Below are 20,512 nucleotides of genomic sequence, written 5' to 3' on the forward strand. Positions count from 1 at the left end.
AAATTCATATGCTTATGTATGTATTGATATAGAGTTTATTAACATATTATAAATGCCTTTGACCAATGATGTTATTGATACCAGGTTTCACAATAAATGTTGTTATATGTATTGATATAATATAAATTAACAAAGCCTGTTGAATGTGTTTTGTATGTGAATTAAAATAGTCTTTATCGAAAGGTCTTCTGTAAATGCTGTTGCTTCCTTGTCTTCCCACACACACACACACTCTCTCTATCCTCCACAGCGCACCCACACTTTTTACACTATTTAATCTCTTGGACTAGGCTATTTAAAGATAAAAATATATCCATACACTAAAGGATTGAACAGAAGAACTACAGGGGGAGCCTAAAGCTGTGAGTCACAGGGATATCGAATGTAGGTTATTATGTTCTTGTCACCAACACGATCTGTCATCTTCCTCCCACATTGCAGAGAGTAATATGTCACGCTTCACCTGGAACACATCCAGGCAAATTGTGTGTCACAGGAAATTAAATAAACTTCAAGTTTATAGTGCATTTTAAAATTATTCTCTCTTGCGTTCATGGTCGTAGGCCCTGATGTACCTCAGAGGGTGAGTAAAAGCAGAAAGGGATGCAGCGCGTTGACAGTGAGGTGACGGAATTGCTCTGACAGATTTAAAGTGGAGCCTCTTTCTCTCGCATCCCTTTTCACTGCAACTGCCAACGACACACATGAGGTAGAGAAGCCAGAGGTATGTATTAATTTAATCAGGATCTGACTTTGACTCTTTTAAAAACAGAACAAATAGATCTATATTTATGGGAAGGCTGAATGTCTATCTTTGCACTTTTGAAGACTGCAAAAGAAGTAGCATTTTCTGGTGGTTGTGTGTACAGTTCTTACAGAGTGGCTTTTTAATAATTTGAAGAGAGATATAAGCGTACTTCAGTTGCTGGCTTTAACCTTAGCATAACATTTCTTGTGAGGACATTTGGCCTTCTGGCCTTATCCTTTTACAGATGCACAACTTTTGGTTTACCAGTATTGTTGCTGTAGTTAGCGACGCAGGACATATTTTGTCACCTGCATTTCACTAGTTTTGTTTTAATGCTGGTGTTTTTAAAAATTAAACACAGTGATTATCTTCTCTGGAAATCAGATCAGCCTATGAGGGGGCTTTTGCACACTAACTGTTTACTTATTTGCTCAGTGGGAAAAAATTACAGTGTGTTGCCAAGAGTATCGGGACATAATGATCTGCGGCAGATGCGTCTAATAGGTTCAGCTCGTGCATTAGGTTGACTTTTACAGATTAAAATAAATAAATAATTATTTTTTAAAAGTGGAGCTAGTTCTAAAGATGTTGAAACAAATATGGTAATATGTGGTAAAGGGTTTCCCTGAATCTAAGCCTGCAGTCTTTCATCACACATTGCGACTTCCTTTGTTAAAAATGCTGCTTGATTCATGTCATTCGGGCTTGGAGTTTGTGAGCCTGACACTCAATACGTGTCGTCTCTGTTTAGGACTGAGCATCCAGCTCTCTCTCCGCTCAGTCCCGGTCCACAACTGGACACCCAGACATCTTGACCAGTGGATCATGTGACTGGCAGAGCTGGGACAATGAATGAAGCTGAGTGCGGCTCCCTGCTCCTTCTCGCCTTCTCATATCTGCTCCTTCTCCCTCAGGCAGGAGGTAAGTGTCTGTTGATCTGAGCAGCACACCTGGCAACACACTGACTTGTTTCCCTGTTCTTTATTTATTATGATTATGATTATTATTATTTATTTCTTGGCAGACACCCTTATCCAGGGTGACATTTGGCCATGAAAAAGGTTTAAAGTTGCGATTTTAAAAATATTTTGTGAAACTTCTCCTTTCAGAAGGTGTCAAATAATATTTTGATACTGTAATCACAGTTGAGATTAAAGAGTAGCTCACAAAGGGAAAGTGCAATAATCTTTTGTATGTACAAGCTGAAAACTGTTCAAACGTACTTTTAAAGTGTGAACATAAATTAAATTGTGACCGTATTGCCTGATACAACATGTAATCAACACGTTCTAAACCATTGCAAACTATTAGTGTCCTGATAAGAAAAAAACATGATTTAATAATCAATGTCATGTTCAAAGAGAAAATTACGTTCAAGCAACTTTTGAAACGGCTTTATAAATAAATCATCTGTATCTAGTGGAGGCCGCTGTCCCACATTTGACAATTTTGGCTGTTAGCTATCTCTCTGTTTTTGCTTTTGGCACGTCACTCAGTCTGATAAGTAAGTGTGTTATTATTATTATTTTTAGTATTATTTATTTTGTAGCAGGTGCCCTTATCCAGGGCCACTTGCAGGTACCACACACAGTGATTATCTGCAGTATGAGGAGTATGTTGTTTCTATCTTGTAATGCACTACCCAAACATCTTGGCACTGAAAAGCGAATGATCTCTGAGAGTTCAACAGCTAAAAGAAAGCCCTGTCACAGTTAGGAGGCTGTGTAAGTCTCTGTAGATGCTGAACAGTAAACCTGTAGATTAATTCTGTTAAGGCTTAAGATAATTGCAAATAAAAATCCATCTCACTGTAATTAAGTCAAGAAAGACAGAATGTAGTTTTGTTTTTATACATTTTTTGCATCCTCTGGACAGCTTAACTAAAAAGGACAAGAACTTTACCCATAAATTCTACTTTAGTAAAAATGTATTCTATGTATTCACCTTCACGTTCAGCATGTTTTTTTTTAATTATTATTATTATTGAAATAGGGCATTTAATATATGAATAAAGCAAAATAATAATAAATTATAATAAGGCACAGTAATTGAAAATCGCTGTAGATTAATTTATTTTTATTTTTATTCATAAGTGTTAGGCTAACCCTATTAACAACTTGGATTTTTAAAAAATACATTATTCTTCAGTTCAAATTCAAACAAAAAACAAACAAAAAGTTAATCTAATCTTTTTTAAAGTCATCTTTTTAGCATGGGTTTTCAAACTGTTTTTTTTTTCCGTGTGTTGTTTTATTTGTTTGAACTTTTATTTTTGTAGTTTTTTGTTACTTCATGGTTTCTGAAAGTGATTTCCAATGTATTATATATATATATATATAATACCATACCATAAAGTACTTTGGCATATTTTAACATAATAACATATATAATATGTATAATGTACCAGTCAACATCACATTTACTATGGTAACCTCTCTTGTTCCACTATGTTTTTTATGTGTAATGAAATACACAAAGTAAGACAGAAACAAATTATAATATTCATTCCTTTTACAATTAATGAATACAAACTTTACAACATATATTCACACTGCAAGCATTTTGTTTATTGATATATATGTCTTTAATGGTAGGACTTGTCCTATTTTTATAATGAAAATGAAATGCGTTACAAGCAATGTTTAGACGTTTTTATATAAAAAAATGTAAAGCTTTAAAGGTAATTTAATAATGTTTAAATAACATATATACCACATATGTTTGTATGTGTGTAATTAAAATGTCTAGTGAGCACTGTCCTCATTTTACATTATGCATGTATTTCATTCTATTCTTCTATTTGCAGCTGTTGTCATTCTCTCAAATTGTTCTTAGAGTTTGAAAAGAAAGAAAATAAATAAATTACATGTATGTGACAATCAGAGAAGATATCTAATGTATATTGATCTTCGTAGTGTATTTTTATGTATTTATTTATTTGCTGAAAATGATCAGGCTGATACTATTTTTAGCCCTTGACACATCAGTGTATGAAATCTTTAACAACTGCTTTCTCTAGACAGACGGCACATCCTGCTACCGAAACAGCTCGTCCATTACCTGTGGCTTAGTGACTTACTGCTGGTAACAGTAACTGCAGTATCTAATACCCTGAAAAAAAACCTGTTTGAACCATATGAACGAATGCTAAAATAAATGCTGATTTCTTCTATTAATTTGATATTTTCTGAAAATTCAGGAGATGAAAGACATACTGTGACAAAAACTAAATATTATCAATATGTCTTTTATGTGGTTCGTGTAACTAAAGCTTGTTAAAAGTGGGAGATGGCTGACATTAAACTTCAAAGGTCATTGTTGTATGTAATGGTTAATTAAAAAAATACAATCCTACATCTCTGTGAGCTGGGATCTGCACTGGGTTGTGGTTTAACAGAATGTCCCAATGTCACACATAGTGAGAATTAAACATTTTGACATTTGTGTCATTAAGCTTAACTCTAGAGGTCATTTTTACAACAGGCACTGTTAATAATCATATCCAATTTATTGTTTAATTAGCAATTTATGTATTTTTTTAATCAAGGTCTTGGACAGTATAACCAGCATGTTTGTTTTCCATCATAAATAATAATATGATGTAAAAGTAATATCCTATATATATATATATATATATATATATATATATATATATATATATATATAGATATACAGTGAGGGAAAAAAGTATTTGATCCCCTGCTGATTTTGTACGTTTGCCCACTGACAAAGAAATGATCAGTCTATAATTTTAATGGTAGGTGTATTTTAACAGTGAGAGACAGAATAACAACAAAAAAATCCAGAAAAACGCATTTCAAAAAAGTTATAAATTGATTTGCATATTAATGAGGGAAATAAGTATTTGATCCCCTATCAATCAGCAAGATTTCTGGCTCCCAGGTGTCTTTTATACAGGTAACGAGCTGAGATTAGGAGCACTCTCTTAAAGGGAGTGCTCCTAATCTCAGCTCGTTACCTGTATAAAAGACACCTGTCCACAGAAGCAATCAATCAATCAGATTCCAAACTCTCCACCATGGCCAAGACCAAAGAGCTGTCCAAGGATGTCAGGGACAAGATTGTAGACCTACACAAGGCTGGAATGGGCTACAAGACCATCGCCAAGCAGCTTGGTGAGAAGGTGACAACAGTTGGTGCGATTATTCACAAATGGAAGAAACACAAAATAACTGTCAGTCTCCCTCGGTCTGGGGCTCCATGCAAGATCTCACCTCGTGGAGTTTCAATGATCATGAGAACGGTGAGGAATCAGCCAGAACTACACGGGAGGATCTTGTTAATGATCTCAAGGCAGCTGGGACCATAGTCACCAAGAAAACAATTGGTAACACACTATGCCGTGAAGGACTGAAATCCTGCAGCACTTGCAAGGTCCCCCTGCTCAAGAAAGCACATGTACAGGCTCGTCTGAAGTTTGCCAACATCTGAGTGATTCAGAGGAGAACTGGGTGAAAGTGTTGTGGTCAGATGAGACCAAAATCGAGCTCTTTGGCATCAACTCAACTCGCCGTGTTTGGAGGAGGAGGAATGACCCCATGAACACCATCCTCACCGTCAAACATGGAGGTGGAAACATTATGCTTTGGGGGTGTTTTTCTGCTAAGGGGACAGGACAACTGCATCAAAGGGACGATGGACAGGGCCATGTACCGTCAAATCTTGTGTGAGAACCTTCTTCCCTCAGCCAGGGCAATGAAAATGGGTTGTGGATGGGTATTCCAGCATGACAATGACCCAAAACACACAGCCAAGGCAACAAAGGAGTGGCTCAAGAAGAAGCACATTAAGGTCCTGGAGTGGCCTAGCCAGTCTCCAGACCTTAATCCCATAGAAAATCTGTGGAGGGAGCTGAAGGTTCGAGTTGCCAAACGTCAGCCTCGAAACCTTAATGACTTGGAGAGGATCTGCAAAGAGGAGTGGGACAAAATCCCTCCCGAGATGTGTGCAAACCTGGTGACCAACTACAAGAAACGTCTGACCTCTGTGATTGCCAACAAGGGTTTTGCCACCAAGTACTAAGTCGAAGGGGTCAAATACTTATTTCCCTCATTTGAAATGCGTTTTTCTGGATTTTTTTGCTGTTATTCTGTCTCTCACTGTTAAAATACACCTACCATTAAAATTATAGACTGATCATTTCTTTGTCAGTGGGCAAACGTACAAAATCAGCAGGGGATCAAATACTTTTTTCCCTCACTGTATATATATATATATATATATATGTGTGTGTGTGTGTGTGTGTATATAAAAGAAAATAGTCCTGCATTTATTATTCAGCGGTCCCTGTGCTTTGCGTTGCTGTCCTCCTTGGTATGTAGTTCTTATTTACCCATTACTGTCCAAACCTTTAATTAAGAAGTTAGTTTAAAAGCTTGTCAGTGAGAACACCATCTGCATGAGTGTGTCTGTCAGTGGATCAAAGCCACAGCCAATTTATGGAACTAGAACTGACCTCATCCATGTTTCACATCCTGCTGCCTCAACTCTAATATTAGAAATAAAATGATAAGAAGCACACCTGTCTGTGTTTTGAGTGAAATATAGATGTATGTATGTATGTATATATGTGTGAAGAACCACATTTCTATCCCTGTGTGTCTGTGTGAACAAGGCCACTGTCTCACTATCTTACTGTACTACGGTACTGTGCGCTAGTTCAGCCCTGATACCCAGAAGAACAGGGTCTGATATGAACCAGTTTTCACCAGCAATTTGGGCTTGATACATCGTACAACCCCCCCTTATATTAAACATTATGTATGCCTTAATTTTCCCTGGTTTAGCAATATGTCTCTTCCTGAGCAGTTGTCAGGCAGAAACTGAACTTGTATTCATCACTGGACAGACTTCCGGGCCCTGTTATATTTCTCTCCTGTGTGGTCGGCATAAAAATGCCTGTAGTTTGTAACTTCTCCTAAGACTGTTCTTGAGATTGCCTCTCTAACACCTCTTCCGTGCGGCCACTCGTAATAAATTCCTCTTGATTGAAAATACATCTCTCGCTTGATTATTTGGTCTCTTCATCTCAGCAGCCTAAATCAGGCTAGTACTTTCAAATCTGGATGAGTTTTAAAAGGTGCCCACATACGTCAGTTTCTTTAAATTAATGTGGTCTCTGGGAAGTGTTGCTACATGGCTCCCCAGTCCCCGAACACATTGAGACAGAACTGGGTTTTAAAAGTGCCTTTAAATTGAGATGAGCATTCGCTACTCCTTGCTAAGATGAAAACTGTTGCTGAATTACACTATGCAGCAAATACAAAATACTGATTAGCTTTGTATCACACATGCTACTGATTTGATTGGGAGAATAATCACCCATCACGGCACTTTGTTATTAATAAACAGAAAATAAATAGTGGCTTTAGCAACAAACATGAATGAAATACAGATTTAAGGATTTTAATCGTTATTAATGTTGTAATCATACGATTATTTGCTTGGCATGGTGACTGAGCACCACCAATGCTTTTTTTTGCATAGGTGTTACCAGTCCTTTACACATTCATAACACATTACAGTTTGGAACAAGGTGTTGATGAAATCATTAACTGAAAATGTTGTGTTTATATGTCTCTTTCTATTATAAGTCTGTGTTTCACCGCAATCTTCTTTAGCACCTCAAAAAACAAAAACTTAAAGTGGCTGAACTCCTTGTATAGTATGCAGAGTAATTTGCAGACCATGGCCTACTTTTACAATATTGAGCCCTGCTTTCCCGGACCCAGATTTACACTACTCTGCAGCCAGGGTTGTTTTAGATAGCGTAGTCCACTTTAGTCTGTAAAACCTGCTATGTAATTGGAAATACTAATATAATATATTATGAATAATAGTAGGAAATATTGACAGTTTATCTCTATACAATTATATAGTATAATATAGTATCCTTGAATCACTTAGTTATTAATGTACACCACAATACGATGGGTCAAATTGTACACTTCCTTATGTTCTTATGGTCTATATAGAATAGAGATATTCCCTGTTTTCCAATTTGGGGCTTATTTTGAACATTTTTTCTATCTTCTATCAGTATCTTATCTAGCTTCACATAAAACAGAGCCATTTTACTAATTTCAGAATTGCTTAAAATATTTTCAGATTTTACAAAAATAATCAAAGAAATCATGAAAATAATAAAATAAAAAAACGACCAAAATGTTGTCCATCTTTTGTGGGAACTTTGTCAAATGCAAAACAACCTCAGAGGTAGAAAAACAGAAAAAACTGGGCAGTTAATAATGTTTTGCTGTAATAACCACAATATCTCACACAACAGCATATTTTGATACATATTTTTGGTGACAATTATTCTGAGTATGAACATGAAACAACATTGTTTTATTTATTTTATAGGTGCCTCAGGGAAGAGATTACAGGTGTCCCAGACGACTCACATCAGTGCTGCTGTGGGAGAGACAGTCACCTTAAACTGTAGCTTCACCTACAATGGGACAATAGACAGACCAGTGTATCAAAAGCTCATCACACTGGAAGGCGGGAAGAGAGAAGAGATTCAGAAGAAGGCTCAGCGCAATGTAACTGACTCACAACCACACAGAACTGTGTGCAGATTTTCTTTCATCATTAGAAACATCAGACCTAAGAATGAGACGGTGTATTACTGTGAAGTGAAGATACCAGGTCTTGAAGCAGCAGAAGGGACTGGCAATGGAACACAAGTCTCAGTTTATGGTGAGGAGTTCCCAGGATTAGACCACTGTCTGCAAACCAGCCAATAACATTGCATACTGATGTTTTATTACATTCAAAACATCACCACACATCTATCCCTGACACATCTAACACATTGTTACCATCTAGTCCTAATTTTCTTTTTTAAATTCATGTATGTATGTGTTTATTACATATGTATAAATTAATATTAAGGAGATGTCTGTTATGTTCCAGCTGAGCCCTCTGTAGATCTGCACAAGGCCGGTTCCCTGGTGGCAGGGGAGGAAGCCACCCTGATCTGCACCGTCACGGGCTTCTTTCCCTGGAACATCTCTGTCCACTGGTTCCTCGGAAATCAGCCAGTGCCTTCGAACAACATCTTCAGTAGAGGAAAGACCCGGCTGAGCAACGGCACGTTCTCTGTCCTGAGCTTGTACCGCTTCACCCCCGCTGTGGGACAGCACGGTGCCGAGTGCCGCTGTCAGGCCTCTCATCCGGCCTGGAGACGCAGCGTGAGCCAGCAGACAGTCCTGGACATCAAGTGTGAGTTCAGGATTCAAATGTAAAACACGTTGTGTTATTAATTGTGTTTATACAATTTATTTTGGAAAAAAACAAACGCTACTGAACAAAAATATAATTGCAATGTAAAGTTTTTGTCTCAGGTTTCCCAAAAGATCCCAAAATTTTCCATACGCACAAAAACGTATTTCACTTTTACACAGATTTGTCTTCAGCAGCATTAGCAGTACAGGACCAGCGCGGCTGAGCATCCCTGTTAGTGAGCACTTCTCCTTTGCCAAGATAATCCATGTACCTGACAGGTGTGGCATATGAAGAAGCTGATTTAACAGCATGATCATCACACAGGTGCACCTTAGAACATAAGAACATAAGAACATAAGAAAGTTTACAAACAAGAGGAGGCCATTCTCCCCATCATGGTCGTTTGGTGTTCATTAATAACTGAGTGATCCAAGGATCCTATCCAGTCTATTTTTAAATGTTCAACCACATCGCTGGGGAGTTTGTTCAGATTGTGACGACTCTGTGTGAAGAAGTGTCTCCTGTTTTCCGTCCTGAATGCCTTGAAGCCCAATTTCCATTTGTGTCCCCGGGTGCGTGTGTCCCTGCTGATCTGGAAAAGCTCCTCTGGTTGAAACCTTATGCTGGGGACAATAAACGGCCACTCTAAAATGTGCAGTTTTGTCACACAGGCAATTTTGAGGTAGTGTGCTGTTAGCATGCTGACTACAGGAGTGTCCACCAGAGCTGTTTCCAGAGAATTCAATGTGCAATTCAAAGCTGTCCCAGTTCTTCCATGGCCTGCATACTCACCAGACACGTCGCTCACTGAGCATGTTAGTAATGCTCTGCATCGACGTGTAGAACAGCGCGTTCCAGTTTCATATCTGTATTGCTAGTCATGTGAAATCCATAGATTAGGGCCTAATTATAACTCTGTAAAATCTTTAAATTGTTTCATTTTTTTTTGTTCAGTATACTATACATTAAGGAAAGGTTTCGCAGTGGAAAGAAAAGGCTGATTTCAATAACAAAACTACCTGCTTATAAAAGTCCTTCTCTTTTTCCACAAAAACTGTAAACCAGTCTAAAGGAACGCCAGTTTCAAAATACTGGATCCTGTTCTGTTGGTGGTTAGATATATTAATAATTTAAAAAATGCACAGCCTTAGCTATCATGCCTTGCTGTGTATTTGCTACCTGTTCAGATGATATTCTCAGTGCAGCTGATGCTTTTCCTGTTTTCTCCAGATGGGCCCCAGACAGTGAATGTGTCTCTGAACTCTCGTGCTGTGAGAACTGAGAACAGCGCTACTGAGGTGGCACAGGGCTCCCCCCTGACTCTGTCCTGCTCTGCGGACGGTAACCCTCCTCCTGTCACAGGGTGGGAGAGGGCCGGTGGGGGGACACACACAGTGGGGGGCGCTGTGGCTGGGCAGAGCAATGAGACTCTCCAGATCAGCGCTGTGCGGAGAGAGGACGAAGGACTGTACTGGTGTGTGGCGAGGAACAGCTATGGAGAGAGGAACACCAGCATCATCATAAAAGTGGAAAAAAGTCCACAAAGTGGCTGTGAGTAAATGTATTGTATGTTCGGTGAAGTTGATGCTAACAATAGTGTGACAGCTTTTTGTTTGTTTATTTGTAAATTGAGCAGACACACCTGGTCAGTTCTGTCACAGAAAGGCATCGATAAAGAAATTGGTCCCCAAATGATTTGTGGGTCTTGCTGTTGTTTCTGATGCAGTGTATAGACAGGCACAGTAATGGTTAGAGATACCAGATCGTTTCGCAGGGATAACACTTTCAATATAATATATTTGTTGGAGGGAAGGCAGACAATGAACGAAACCAATCTAATTTCTGTAGCCAGCTGTCCACATGTGTGCAGCTTTCATGTGCCTACACAATGACCTATTTTACGGCAGAGTTTCTGCTTCTTACTCAGAAGGAACAATCGCAGTGTGCATGGCACAGACTGAAGAAGAATTGTTGAATTTCCAAGAAAAAAATGCTAAATTCATAAACCATAACAATAACAACGACAAGGTATTATTCAAAGTGAAGGAATGGTACACAAGAGAGAGGGTGCTTGATTGGAGTTTGGCTGTCTCTTCGATAATAATATCAGCTTTGCTAATGTCCAACATCAACTCCTTACCTCCTGAGTGAAGAATGGAGAGCATCTTGTTTCTTTGGCTGTCGCTATTCCTTTTCACTATCGGTGGATATTGATTCGTTTTCCTGCCTTTGCAGATGATCAGATGCTGTATTTGCTCATTGCAGTTGCTTTTGTTTTATTGCTGGTCACCATCATCTGTATCTTCATGCACAAAACACAAAGGATGAAAGACAATACACCTGGAGGTAAGGACCGCCTTTTGCCACGTTCTGGTTTGTAGAACCAATAGTGCTATTGGATAACAATATAGAGTTGAATGAACTGGGTGGGAGTTTGATATACAGATTTCATTTTCATTTTCATTTTTGTTGCAATTTGTCAATCTAAAATAGTTCACAGAAGCATATTTAAGTTCTAACACAACAGAGAGTTGTCACAATCTGGAACAAACTCCCCAGCGATGTGGAAAATTTGGGAACATTTAAAAATAGACTGGATAGAATTGCTGGATCACTAATAGAATAGATTTCCTGTACTGAATCTCCCCTTTCATTAAGTGCCCTATCTAACATTTATGTGATCTTGGCAACCTGTTAATAGCTGTTTTGCCTCTATTTACAGGTCAGGAGTTGCAGAGGTAAGCTTGGGCAGAAGTTAGGCAATTGAGTGGCTGGTTGTGTTCCTTCCCCTGTCATAAATTTTAGCCATCAGCTGCAGTGTAGACTGTTTATTTGGTAAACATTATATTTAGGTGTGCTTCTGATCGCTACAATCTGAGTTCTCAAGAATTACATCATGTATTCATGTGTTTTTCCTGTGTTGTCTGAATTCATAAGAAATTAATGCCCATTATTGTAAAGTGTTACCCATTGGGAATATTTACAATTGCACATTTTTCAGCTCTGGTTATCCCTCTTATTTGTTCTCCTTTTGAGTAGCTGTAGGATTCATCTCCTACACATGGAGCCCAAGAACTGTATTGATTGTTTAGTCAAATTACAAATTTAGTTGCTTCTCTTTGCAAACCAAGGGAGCAAAATTAAAAGATTCAAAACCCTGATGACCAGCTCCTGTGATTTTACCTCCATGTGAGGTCTTTGCAGCTACAACAGAACTCTGAAACGTGTTCTGTGAAGATGAAAACAGAGTGATCCAAATGTGTTTGTGGTGTGTGAACCAAAAATTAGAGAATTGCCTCCCGTAGCCTTCCACAGTCTTACTTCCTGACAACAGTTAAAGTTTCTGCTGGTGCTGTATTTCACCGAGTGCTATGTCATTACTGTAGAGGTATTGAGGAACGGTGTGTGTTTTGCTGTTTGTAGGGTTGGGTGTGAAGCCACAGTCTGTAATCTCTCCATTTTACACATTAGAGACCACACACTGAGACACCCCCACATGGCAGGCACCTTGAAAGAGCCTCATAACGTCAATGACCGTTTGTATGAGAGAACATTTACTTATATTAAACTCTTTGCATCAACTCAGTAGACAGGACTTCCTGTCGCTTTGATCTCGGCTGTTACATAAATATGTCGAATGTGTAGAGGTTTTGTGGTGTATTAAGGGAGGGGGGTGGGGGTCCGTGGGGGGGCTGTGCTAGGCACTTAATCGAGGCCTGATTGATGCATGAATTGCGTTGCACATACCTTCACCCCCCATCCCAATAAACCCAATCTACGCCTACAGTTCAGCCTAATTCACTTGGTTTCAGTATTAATGACTTGTACAGTATTTCCAGACTGTACAAAGCTGTTTTTGGTTTCATACTATAGAAAGACAGAATGTGTCAAGTTTTGCGGTGCTTTGGTGGTAGCTTTTGCATTTGCGTGCTGAATGTTTCAGTTGCCATTACTTAATTACAAATACTTGCAGCACAGAACCTATGCCGGTAAAATTAAGAGGTTTTATTCTAAATACAAAGCAGTTCAAATAAAGAGGCCTTTTAATACTGATCTACATTTGTCAAACTAGCAAGTTGTCTCACTCTGGTTCTTGCTGTGGCTTGCATGACAGCAGCAGTCTTATTACTCAGATATAGTGAGGGAAAAAAGTATTTGATCCCCTGCTGATTTTGTACGTTTGCCACTGACAAAGAAATGATCAGTCTATAATTGTAATGGTAGCTTTATTTTAACAGTGAGAGACAGAATAACAAAAAAAAAATCCAGAAAAACGCATTTCAAAAAAGTTTAAAATTGATTTGCATATTAATGAGGGAAATAAGTATTTGATCCCCTATCAATCAGCAAGATTTCTGGCTCCCAGGTGTCTTTTATACAGGTAACGAGCTGAGATTAGGAGCACTCTCTTAAAGGGAGTGCTCCTAATCTCAGCTCATTACCTGTATAAAAGACACCTGTCCACAGAAGCAATCAATCAATCAGATTCCAAACTCTCCACCATGGCCAAGACCAAAGAGCTGTCCAAGGATGTCAGGGACAAGATTGTAGACCTACACAAGGCTGGAATGGGCTACAAGACCATCGCCAAGCAGCTTGGTTAGAAGGTGACAACAGTTGGTGCGATTATTCGCAAATGGAAGAAACACAAAACAACTGTCAGTCTCCCTCGGTCTGGGGCTCCATGCAAGATCTCACCTCGTGGAGTTTCAATGATCATGAGAACGGTGAGGAATCAGCCCAGAACTACACGGGAGGATCTTGTTAATGATCTCAAGGCAGCTGGGACCATAGTCACCAAGAAAACAATTGGTAACACACTACGCCATGAAGGACTGAAATCCTGCAGCGTCCACAAGGTCCCCCTGCTCAAGAAAGCACATGTACTGAAGTTTGCCAACATCTGAATGATTCAGAGGAGAACTGGGTGAAAGTGTTGTGGTCAGATGAGACCAAAATCGAGCTCTTTGGCATCAACTCAACTCGCCGTGTTTGGAGGAGGAGGAATGACCCCAAGAACACCATCCCCACCGTCAAACATGGAGGTGGAAACATTATGCTTTGGGGGTGTTTTTCTGCTAAGGGGACAGGACAACTGCACCGCATCAAAGGGACGATGGACGGGGCCATGTACCGTCAAATCTTGGGTGAGAACCTCCTTCCCTCAGCCAGGGCATTGAAAATGGGTCGTGGATGGGTATTCCAGCATGACAATGACCCAAAACACACAGCCAAGGCAACAAAGGAGTGGCTCAAGAAGAAGCACATTAAGGTCCTGGAGTGGCCTAGCCAGTCTCCAGACCTTAATCCCATAGAAAATCTGTGGAGGGAGCTGAAGGTTCGAGTTGCCAAACGTCAGCCTTGAAACCTTAATGACTTGGAGAGGATCTGCAAAGAGGAGTGGGACAAAATCCCTCCTGAGATGTGTGCAAACCTGGTGGCCAACTACAAGAAACGTCTGACCTCTGTGATTGCCAACAAGGGTTTTGCCACCAAGTACTAAGTCAAAGGGGTCAAATACTTATTTCCCTCATTAACATGCAAATAAATTTATAACTTTTTTGAAATGCGTTTTTCTGGATTTTTTTGTTGTTATTCTGTCTCTCACTGTTAAAATACACCCACCATTAAAATTATAGACTGATCATTTCTTTGTCAGTGGGCAAACGTACAAAATCAGCAGGGGATCAAATACTTTTTTCCCTCACTGTACTCAGCATGGATCTTCGTTGTTTCTCTCTCCATTCATCTCACTGTTTCTCCAATTCTGTTCCTCAGCCACATCACAGCCATCGAGGGACCAACTCTAGAAGGTACTGTAGCCAATGCAGTGTTTTTAATTTAACACCAATAGAAGACTCCAGAAGATATGATGCAGTGCATGTCTTCTTTTTTGTTAGTGAATCCTACTTCATAGTCAATCATTTTGTCACTGCCCTTCATATAGCTGCCAATCTGAGCCATATAAGGCGCTGAGTTGCATTTGAAAGGTGAACAAAAGCATACTGTACATTGTCACTGCTCGGGGAGACTGATTGTAAGGTTAGTGCAGAAAAGTTTACTTTTGAGGGTCATCATATTGAAACTCACAGGGTTTCCTTTTCTCTTTGTATTTCAGGAGAGGTCTATTCTGTGCCTAAAAAGAGAACCACCAAGAGACAGGAGAAAAAGCCGGGTCAGTACTTTGAGGAAAAAAAGCATGTTGGTCTAAACAACAACAACAAAAGATGCAGAACTATGCTGTTGAAACATGTGAATGACCATCCAGAAACTAGTTGCATAATTATCATCATTATCATTTAGCAGACTTGGGGGGAGGAACTGGTGCTGCAGTCTCAGTTTTACACTGTATTGATGTACAGCAGAAATGTTGATGTGGCAGAGAGTTGGGGACAGAACCAGACATGTTCCGGATGTGCATCTTGTCTTTGTTAATTTGTTTCCTCTTTAGTTTTAAAAGAAACAAACAATCAGAGGCGTTTCTAGTAAACTAGAGGGGTCATTATGTTTACACCTTGTCCTGAACTGTATTCGAGTAGCGTGAAGAACAGAAATACACAAAACCAGATAAAAGATGTTTATTCATAAGCACAATAAATGGAACAAAGAGTTAAAAGTGACTCAAAGTTGCCGAAAGTGTTTTCAGTGTCTTCAACTGCACAGTCAAAGAGGCCGGGTATCACACTGTGGATAGTTAGAAGAGATAGTGATCTGACAAAAGCATACAGATATCTTTATATGAACCCCTTTGTGTTATTCTGTCTCTGTTAGAAGCTCGCCCCCCGACTGTGGACGATACGCAGCTCCTGTACGCTGACATCATGTTCCAGCCTCCTTCCCGGCAAGCCACTGTGAAGGTGAGAAATGACACCATGTTACTGTTTGTCTCTTTGTTTTGGTCGCAGAACCATTATCTTGTTCCAGCCTTTCACATCTCAATAACAGGAGGCATGGAAACGAGAGCGAGGGAAAACAGGCCCGCTGGCAGGAGCTGCACGACAAGTTTCCAAAGCAGCATCTGCAGTTCGTGATTGTTTGTCAGATTGCAGAATGCTGTAAAAGCAGGAAAAGCAAACAGCAAGTGATAGTATTAACAAAGCTTTCTGAGAAGATCTCTCTGCTTTCGTTTTAGAAATGAAAGCACTTAATGATTTTTTTTAATTAATGTGTTGTGTACATTTTATCACAGCAGCATCACTTCTATTCAGAAATACATGTGGTTTTGGAAAATCATTCTCACTGCCCCTATTTGATAAACAGGGTGTGTTTCTTCAGCAGCCTTATTCAGAATCCATTCACCATCACTTCATAAAATGCATGTTTTATGAATATGGTCCAGTAGCTTTCATGTGTAATAATTTAGTCAAACAACCTATTATTTTTGTATTTATTGGTTTGGTGGTTCCTTTATCCAAGGAGACTTAAAAGTTACAGTTTATTAGTTTACAGAGCAGTGCAGAGGTTTACATATACACACATGGCACATATACACACACCAGTGCTGCCGGCTGAATTGTGGACAGTGCGGTTTATACCTACCTGTCATGAAAATGTTAAAAATACAAATATGAATACCTTGCTGCCACAAGTTGTTTTTGTAATTCACCATGCTTTATTTCAACACAAAGGTTTAGAAACCACTGTCTCTAAAATGAAACAAATCGTTGACCTACTTAATCACTATCAACTGGCATAAAACCATTTGTGATCTGTATTTTTACCTTTTGTTGCACTGTAAAGACACATGAATCTGTATATACAGACAGAGTGCAGTGTAGTGTTGTGTAGTGCGGCACTCAGACGCTGAAAAGGCAGAGAGGCAAGGTCCGCCACCTACCATGTCAATGATAGGAGAGTCACACACACAGGGCTACAGGGCAGAACTGGCATGAGAAAGGTTGGTGACCCAAAACTGAATGGTTCTCTGCAGAAAAACTGATCCAATTCACTATATTTTTTTTGGGGGGGGTGATTCCAGAAAAAAATAGACCCTGAGAGCCAGGAGCTGGTGTACAGTGCAGTCCAGATGCAGAGAGACCGCCGCTGCTGGGAGGGGAAGGGACCGAGGGAAGAGCTGAGCTCGGTCTACATTCTGGCGGAGATGCCACAGCACCGGCAGACACGCGCACCCAAATGCCACTGACCTCCCCTGGTCCTGCTAACAAACCCAGCTCTGTTGGACTGATGATCTGCACTTGACAGACACACCTGTCTTCATTAAGGGATGGCAGCACAGGCACTTTCTCAAATGAAGATTTCAATCTTTTGGTTTTTTTTTGGTGTCGCTTCAGGCTTTGCCACTAGGCCTTTGAGAACAACTGGGTATCCCCCATCCCAGGTGGCCTGTTAGTGTTCAGATGTCAGCAGGTGATTAGAACTGTGAGCCCAGAGAACAGCAAATGCACTTCTCACTGTCTCAGATCACCGACTCATTCTCAACGGAAAATCATGGGTATTTCAAAGCATTGTGCTTCTAATGTGTTTGTATTTTTGCTTTGTAATGCAACACCATGGAAAAAAACGATCTATGTTCAAGAAATATATTTGCACATGCAGGTACAAAACACCTGCGAGCTGCCAAGGTCTGCCCGATGCATGGCATGTGGTTAACACTACAGCCTTTACAGTTACCAAGTGAAACAACTGTTGTGCTGTTCGGTCAGTGTGGTCACATAAACATTGCAATGCAATGCTGGCCACATGGCCCCCGAGCCCTTGTTCTGTACAATTAGCATCTTAATGCACAGCTTTTCTTCTTTCAAATCAGTGAGTTGGTGTATAGCACAGGAAACTGTGGTTTCGAAATAGATTGATCAAGCCTCCTCTAAGGTAGCTTTCATGAAAGAAAAAGTGTGTGAACTTTGCTAGCAGCGGATCAACCCCATTTTCAGCCCTGAAAGTAGAGGAGAAGCTTTACAGACGCACCAATGTCCAGTGTTTGTCGTCCAGAACAAAATGTGTTCTGCTTGTAGTCAGAGACAAATCCAAACCAATGAGAGGTCAAGGGATTCCTGACATTCAACAAACTTGAATTATCTGTTCCTTAAACAGTGACCAATAGTTTGTGACTTGATTTGTTTTTCTTTGTTTGATCGTTATTGACCCTCTGCAAGTTTCAATTTCAAGTCTAATATTTCCTGCGACAGGCATATGAGGTTGTGCTCCTGCCCTGCGTGTGCATGATTGGCAGAGTGAAACTGCAGAAACCTCCCCCCATCTGCTCACGAGACCACAGTTCTGCGATTTTGTGACTTGTGGTTTGACTGCACATAAGAAACTTGCAAGCTGGTAAGCTGCTTTGGTCGTTATAGAAACTCATAAACATCTCTTCTGATTAGCAGTTCCGAAGCCCTTTGCCCATGTACTGAAGAGTTATAGACGCTTCGCTCTGCTCCCAGCTCCACCGATGAGATAAACCATGATGTTCACACTATTATAAATACCACGCTCCTTTCCCCAGCATTGGTAGCTCACTCCCATAGCTCCGCAACCACACTCCCTCTCGCTTAAACTCAGAAAACAGCAGCTCCTTGCCTCCATTTGCGGGCCGATGGCCTCCCCCTTACGGCCAGGTTGTTGTTCCCTCGGCCAAAATAACCCCATTACTTCAATCACTACGTCTTCCACCTACTTCTATAAGGGGTTGTCTGAACTACTGAGTGTAATTTTAGACTAGCATGGTAAGCTTGATGCCTCTGTAAAGTTTCCTTGTTCCTTTATTTGTATTTTTCACTTGTAGTTATTGTCCTTTTCTATTGCCTTCTCCAGGGCAAAATCACTCTGTCCATTTTTGTTTGTTTGTTTGTTGTGGGTAGGACTACAACTGTCCAAGGCCTAAGCTGGCCTTCCCTTGGGCACACACGCTCAAACACGCACACACGCTCAAACATGCACCCACGCAGCCCTATCCACCAACCACGGTTTTCTCGGTCACACTTTACAATAAGGTACCGTTATAACTCATGAATTAATATATGAATATCACAGGATACACACATGCACTTCATCTGAGTTCTTATGTTAATCATGTATAAAAGGGTCAGGGTGAGGTTTTATGGTTAGGGTAAGTGTGGGCTTATGTGCTCAACATCAGAACTCAGATGATGTTCATGATGTAATGGTTTAAATCCTATAGTATTCATACATTAATTCAGGAGTTATTCATGAGGTACCTTATTGTAAAGGGTTACCGTTTTCTCTTTATGAATGAAATTAATGGATTTCTGCTTCATCCAGGATTGTGAATCTGTGCATCACAACAAAGATGTATTGGGGTAAGAAGAAGCCAGGATGAGTAAGCAGATACTTCACACTTCGCTGGGGCGTGTCATGCTTCGTCCAGGGAGAAAACATTTACAGTGAGGGAAAAAAGTATTTGATCCCCTGCTGATTTTGTACGTTTGCCCACTGACAAAGAAATGATCAGTCTATAATTTTAATGGTAGGTGTATTTTAACAGTGAGAGACAGAATAACAACAAAAAAATCCAGAAAAATGCATTTCAAAAAAGTTATAAATTGATTTGCATGTTAATGAGGGAAATAAGTATTGTTAAGATGGCATAGTTTTTTTAATAGATTAGTAGAGGGGAACATTTGAGAAATTTCCATTAACAAAAATAACAGTAGTAATACAAGTTATAACAAGAACAAGACTGATAATAATACTGATGGTGATGATAGAGGGAGTCTTTCAAGTTGGTTTACAGAGTCATGTTACAATCAGGCTACAGTAAAGCACTTGTCAGATGGGGACTCTTAACAAAAGCAAGCAAAATCAGAGCAACCCAGCCAGATATCACTCAGGGCAAATCGTTGGTACCAAAGATCATAAAAATATTAAAAAAATAAAATTAGAAGTGATCTCTAAAACCTCCCACAGAATAATGAATGTAGCACAAAGCTTGTGCAAAGCACAGCATTTTTGCATACAGCACAGGATGGAGACTATCTGATAAACAAGTACAGTTTCTCTAAAGAATGTTTGTGCTCAATAATTGAAAGAGGGTTTTAAAAGGGCAACCCATTTAGGTAAAACTGTCTGTTTTCCTTGCTTTCTGCTGCTGCTGAGTTATCTTTATTTCTTTCAAACTATGCTTACTGATTATAAATCAAATATTTTAAACATAATATGAATGTATTAGATTATATATGTTTAATTGACAAACCCAAAATTTGTATTCCTTGAATTTACAAAAACATTAAAATGTACTATGGCAGAATATAGGTAGAAGTAGATTGGGAGGCTATAAACACAATTTATAATATTTAAAAGCAAACAGACAAGCATTTAGCATGACACAAAAGGCAACAGGGTTACTAAGGTAACAGAACAGGACATAGTCACACACTGTAGCCTAAATAAACCCAGAGAAGAAATATGTGTTATTTAGATTGTTTTGCAATAAATCTTTCTCACTTGTTATTTTATATATGTTTTTATTTTTTATGTTTTATTAAGATGTCTTATTAGCTACAGGGCTCAATCAAATAAAATAAATAATAAATATAATTA

General features: G+C 39.4%; 1 protein-coding gene across 2 annotated transcripts; it reads left to right on the forward strand.

The window, feature by feature from the left end:
* The first annotated feature begins 457 nt into the window (after positions 1-457).
* On the forward strand, positions 458-20,512 carry LOC136753357 (sialic acid-binding Ig-like lectin 6). Of its 2 annotated transcripts, XM_066709386.1 has the most exons (11): positions 458-724; positions 1,500-1,669; positions 8,132-8,470; positions 8,687-8,995; positions 10,229-10,549; positions 11,234-11,344; positions 11,721-11,736; positions 14,777-14,811; positions 15,117-15,173; positions 15,770-15,855; positions 16,977-20,512. In XM_066709386.1, the coding sequence occupies exons 2-11, from the start codon at positions 1,597-1,599 to the stop codon at positions 17,139-17,141; spliced, it is 1,512 nt and encodes a 503-aa protein (XP_066565483.1). In that variant the 5' UTR covers positions 458-724; positions 1,500-1,596; the 3' UTR covers positions 17,142-20,512. The 2 variants fall into 2 exon arrangements, with proteins under 2 accessions (XP_066565483.1, XP_066565491.1); XM_066709394.1 differs by lacking the exon at positions 458-724 and having other exon boundaries at positions 1,465-1,669.

The sequence above is a fragment of the Amia ocellicauda genome, chromosome 1, assembly GCF_036373705.1.
Source record: "Amia ocellicauda isolate fAmiCal2 chromosome 1, fAmiCal2.hap1, whole genome shotgun sequence".
Lineage (NCBI taxonomy): Eukaryota > Metazoa > Chordata > Actinopteri > Amiiformes > Amiidae > Amia > Amia ocellicauda.

Coding starts and splice junctions, on each gene's coding strand:
- LOC136753357 (XM_066709386.1), top strand. CDS start 1,597: ATGAATGAAGCTGAGTGCGGCTCCCTGCTCCTTCTCGCCTTCTCATAT. Junction 1,670..8,131: donor CCTTCTCCCTCAGGCAGGAG/GTAAGTGTCTGT, acceptor TTTATTTTATAG/GTGCCTCAGGGAAGAGATTA. Junction 10,550..11,233: donor AAAAAGTCCACAAAGTGGCT/GTGAGTAAATGT, acceptor CTGCCTTTGCAG/ATGATCAGATGCTGTATTTG.